Consider the following 5,611-nt stretch of genomic DNA (forward strand, 5'->3'; position numbering starts at 1 on the left):
TAACAGATCTCTCTGGAAGATAATTGCTCAGGCAACTGGTGTGCTCAAGTGCAACATTCAACATGCATAACTGTATTTGTGAACATTACATTACAGTCAACATGACATGTTCCATAATAATAATGTTCATAATTAATAATCTATGCAACCCTTTATGAAGTCTACCTTCATGCCAAAATGTGATGTTTATGAGAGCAGATTTGAATCTGAACATGAAGTTTTAATGAGAAACAGTTATGAGTTGTTTGGCCCTTAGTGTTTGAACAGGGAACCCAGGGAGTTGAGGAGCCCATTAGGCCTCAGAGTGAACAGGTTTGACAATCTACTGTATAAACATGATCTACTGTATAAGCACAGGCAGCCATCTTCCTCTTCTACACTGTTAAAGATTACACTGCAGTAACCGCCACATTTGACCAGTATATTTGGCGCAGTGGTCTAAGAGTTCCTATTTTTTATAAGCACACAATTTTTCTTACAAAGCATAGTGAACATTTCTGACAAACGGCAATGGTGATTATTATAAAACTGATTCCAATGTTATTATCTCAATGTTCTTTTCCACTGTAGAACGGCTGCATAAAGGAAATTAATCTGAATCTCCACTGAGGGCAGTCTAGGAAAAGTGGACGGCCAATTAGAATCTTTATGAGGATGTTCTTTTGCATAATCAATCGTTCTCAGTCATGAGTTGGAGTCCTTTTACCCAATTAAAATGTAAATGTAAACGAATTAAATGAAGTGAATTCAATGTCAGACTGTATTAATCTGCCACACAATCTGTTCTTACAACCACCTGATCACACACAGTCATTTTGTTTAATGTATGGATGTAATAATGGACTGTGATTGAAAAGTGTTCCCTAGCTGCAGTGTAACTAAGGCATACTGTATGTCTGGAATTGCTGTTTTAAATGCAGCACCACAAAATCAATTAAACTGGTATCTTTAAATTGACCACTGTTTATCATGTTCCAAACAAATCGTATTGTTGTATACTGGCCTCTGTGAATGTGCGACCAAGGATCTGATTGCACATTCAAAAAGGCCAGTATACAACAATACTATGAACGCTACTCAAAGGACAAAGGAGAATTTGTCAAAGGACAAATTCCTGTGCCAAACACCTCTAGCTACAAGAGACAGGTGGCCATGGTCCATGGGTACTGCATACTGCAATACCAAACAGCTACCAAACAGTCTTCCATTTCATATCTCTTCTTTCAATGTGTTCAGGTTCTATTATGGTCTACAGTAAGGTTAAGCCTTTGAGCTGCCGGCCTCTGAGGCAGAATGGGTTTGACAGTTATTGAATGGATCATTCTGTGTCTTTTCATTATCTGTTTACAAATATAAATAATTGACATCAAACTTGAAAACTGAAAACAACTCTCAAATCTGCCAAAGCATGAATAGAAATGCCATGATACTCAAGTATTGTGACTCACCGGGTCATTATCAGGTTTTCTGTCATGCTGGTATGCCATGACACCCAGGCAGGGTGAGGTGTTGGTCAGCAGGCGGCCTTGTAGATTATGTTGTTGGTAGTAACAAGGTCACGGACTGATGAAAGGCTTCCAGCTAACAGGTCTTTGCTAACAGGTCTTAGCTAACACCCCAGGTTTAGCACGGCGCGTTGCTGCGGTCTGTGAAGTGTCACACAAGCTTCGTAATCGCGAATCACTGTTACCCAGAGACACAATCGTAAACATTCACAGCAATGCCTGTCCTTGCTTCAAACTGCTCTGTCTAAACGCTCACTCTTCAAAATGCAACATTCAGGAGAGGGACACAGGATATTAAACAGATCCTTCACATTTCAGTGGCCATGGCAGACGTTCAGAAATGTTAATTAACAACAGCATGTGTGCATACGGTAGCATCTTTAGCATTCACCACATGCAGACACAACAAAGTACAAAGCAGTATATACAATTTAAAACTACATGAGATATCTTGGCACTTTGGCGGCCCCTCTGGTTGTGATAAAATCGGCACTGCGTTTTAAGAACCACACTTCCCACAAAATGCTGTAATGATGGGAAAAAAATCTGATAAGAAACGTGAGTGGGGCAGACTGGATTGTAAGATTGTAGCTACATTGGACTTTCTGGAAGGATGGCTTCAATGCAGGTAAATACCAGTCTTTTTTCTTTTATGTGCATGTAGATACATTTGTGGGGCGAAGTGTTTGATGTCTTCCTGATATTGTGACACACAAAACGTGTCACTTCCTCTTCCACCACAAGATTTCCCACCAGTGTACTAGCCTGTACACTAGCCAGTGTACTAACCAGTACACTAGCCAGTACACTAGCCAGTGTACTAGCAAGTACACCAAAATTCTAAATTAATAAATTCACATGGTCTCATGTAACAAAAAACAATTTTGGGGTCTTGCTAAGGCCAATTCATAAACTAATAGCAAGTAAAGGTGAATATTAAACTATAAAAAAGTTATCTCATTGAGCTTTAATACCACAATCACCATACAGTGGATTAGAACTTTATATGTATATAGCCTACTGTACATCACCAGTTTTGAGTATATCTCTATATGCAATTTATATCTTTCATTTTAAATGGTTCAAATTCAGATGCCACATCTGGTGGAAATCTTTCATAGGCTTCTGAGGTATGTGTGTAAACAATGGCACATTCTGCCCATTCATTCTAGAATGAATCCTCAAGGTTGCATGTGGGAGTGTCTTTGTATTGCAGGCACCGGTAATCAATGAAGATAAATGAATCGGATGCACCTTGTGATGTGAAGCGTCAAATCCAAAACGTACAGGCTCAACAACATCCACTGAGATGGTGATAAACCTGATGAATTGTTTTAGTGTAAAACGTTATGCCGTATTGGTAGGACCCTAATTGAGCAACTATGTAAAAAGCTCCCTGCAACACACAGTCCAAAGCCAATTGGTAACCGGGTCACATGTTCACATTATGCTGGTTTGTTGACCTTAATGGAATGTGTACAACCAAAACAAAAAAGTGGCGAGCGTTTATGTAGCCCATTCAGAAAATGACAAAGACATTTCAAACTAAATGTCCTCTTCAGAGTATATCCAGGAGCAGAACGGTGTCATGTAAAGTTCATCCATTGTAGAATCAGCCTGATAGGGTGTAGGGGTAGATGTAAAGTTGGGTACCTCCAGAGCAAAACTACACCTTTCCATCACCTGATGAAGTTGCATTGTGGTCATGTTATTCCAAGGATGGCTGCTTCTGTAAGCTGTTCATGTCAGCGGGCTTCTTGTTCAGGGCGTCCAGGGCAGTCTGTGTCTGCTTGGGCCCTTCGATGGGGCAGTTGGTCACAGCGTTGGCCACCTGGCAGAACTTGCGAAGCAAGATCTCTCTCAGCAGCAGGTAGACCCAGGGGTCCAGGATCTGGTTCAGGGACGCCAGGCGGATGGCAGTCAGGAAGAAATTACAGTCCACCTGGAGGTCTCTGCTGGGGGCAAAGGTCAACTCTGCCGGTCTGCAGTGGTGCGAGGAGGTCTCTGTGGAGATCATTCTCAACATCAGCACCTACAGGGGAGTCAGTGCTAATGTCAGGAATAGCATCTCAGAAAACAGTTGAACAATCTCTAGTCTTCAGTTGCAATATTAGCCTAGCATGATTTACCCAGATTTCACTTTCAAGATGTAGCATGGGAAATGTAGTCTATTAAATGTGCATGACGCGGCTGTTTCACCACATGTTCAGCTACACATCAAATTGGTGGGAATAAACGAAGGGTTAGGAAACTCCGATCTCTCTCTCTTCATACACACTCACCAGACCTGCAGCTTCTATTAATAACCGTTATGGGACACTTATGAGCTGACTGTCAGTGTATGACCTCATAGGCCACTTTGGAGACCCACAAACGAGGACAGACTAAGTGAATTCCCTTTAATGGCAATGATTTAAGAAAATGGAAAGTGAACTGGAATTAAACCACCCGGCACTAAGTGTGCAGGTAATACGTTTTCTAAGATAAATGTTCCTATCTACATAATAGTAGCCTAGTAATAATAATCATTGTATGTGAAAATATGTTTTTTTTTTTTTTTTTTTTTACAAATATAAAAAATTGCCCAATGATGCAGAATAATGGAGTGTGTCCCAACATTGGCATCAGTTTGATAAAATCTGTTTTAAAAAAACAAATACATATCGATATATAATGAAATGTCACATACCAGTAAAGGGGACCAGCATATGAGCAGGACGCACATGATCCCTAAGAGTTGGATGACGGTCTCCGTGGTCAGACGTTCCCACTGCTTGGACGACTGAGAGGCGCCAGATTTGGGTTTGCAACGCATGATTAACCCCCGGATTGTCACAACATTGCAGGACAAAGTCACAAGCAGGGAGAATATCCCAAGTACAGCGAAGGTGATGGAGAAGAACATGTTGCCCGGTACCGCTCTGTCTCCTGTGCTTATGAAGCACCAGGTGCCTGGCCACTGCAATGTATACTTTCCAACACCTACGACGGGCAACAGCGCGAAAAACAACACAAGGCACCAAATAACAGCCAAGGTTTGCTTTGTCACAGTTGTTGTCATATGATTAGAGTACCAGTGAGGACTTGTAATCGCCAGAGCTCTCTCGATGGCCATCGCGCTCGCAAGGAAAAGAGAGCATAAACCAAAAGTTGTCATGCACACCCCGAAGAAAGCGCACAGCCCGCCCGATGGGTCGATGCGCTCCCATTTCAAGTCGGCTCTATAGACTGATATTACTATGGGACTCGTGAGAAGTTGCCCGAACAAATCCGTTAATGCCAGAGATCCTATGCAAAGTAGAAATGACTTTTTCCTTTTGTTTTCTTTTTTTTTGTACGAGATGTACACCAGCATGAGTGCGAGTGAGTTGCCAACCATGCCCGTGACCATCATAGTGATGGGAAAACCAACGGAAACGTTTCCACAGCTGCTACTTTGGGTGACATTAATTTCGCGGAATGGTTTGGATAAGTTGGAATTCAACATCTCTCCAGACGGACTTCGCCAGGTCTCCAGAGAGTCGCAGTTATCCGCAGTCATCCTCTCGGTGAGGTTAACAGCTAAGATCCGCCAAACGCCTCCGACATCCTTCTCTCGCGAAGTCCCCTGTTAACTGGAGTGCGTAAAAGCGCGTCAGACCTTTCCAACCACTGGAGGCGGGACTGTCCTCTCCCATCCTCGGATGGGCAATGCAGTTCACAATCAATATGCGATGTATTATTTTATCAGCATTTAGAATAGCCTATTATTATCCAGCCAAACCCAGGCGGTCCATCCAGCCACGCCTGCTGAACCTCGAGGAAACAGGATTGTCCCCCTGTCATATGAAGCTGGGGATGTAAATCCATGTCAACAGGATGTTCATTTGAGGAGTGAGGCCGTGAGGATTAAATTACTGTCCGGCAGGTTTGCCAAGGTTCAGTGAACAAGTGCTGGTACATTGAATAGTAGCCTAGACACACATGTTAGTGTAGGGGCTCACCAGCGTCCCTGAACCTGCCCCGTGCCAAGTAGCCTACTTTATACACATGAGTTTCAAGTGTCCCCCGATGCAATTTTATAATGCGTTTCTTGCACGTTGTCTTGATGCTTTTAATGCTGTAAA

The 5,611-nt window shown here is 42.5% G+C and overlaps 1 protein-coding gene across 1 annotated transcript; it reads right to left on the reverse strand.

Annotated features, from left to right (window-relative positions):
* Positions 1-3,213: 3,213 nt before the first annotated feature.
* Positions 3,214-5,046, reverse strand: ptger3 (prostaglandin E receptor 3 (subtype EP3); the record flags this gene model as incomplete). The annotated part of the gene is made up of 2 exons (XM_084459244.1): positions 3,214-3,537; positions 4,195-5,046. 2 exons carry the CDS (start codon positions 5,044-5,046, stop codon positions 3,214-3,216), a joined length of 1,176 nt encoding a protein of 391 aa, XP_084315370.1.
* Positions 5,047-5,611: the final 565 nt, after the last annotated feature.

The sequence above is a fragment of the Borostomias antarcticus genome (genome assembly GCF_949987555.1).
Source record: "Borostomias antarcticus genome assembly, chromosome: 26".
NCBI lineage: Eukaryota > Metazoa > Chordata > Actinopteri > Stomiiformes > Stomiidae > Borostomias > Borostomias antarcticus.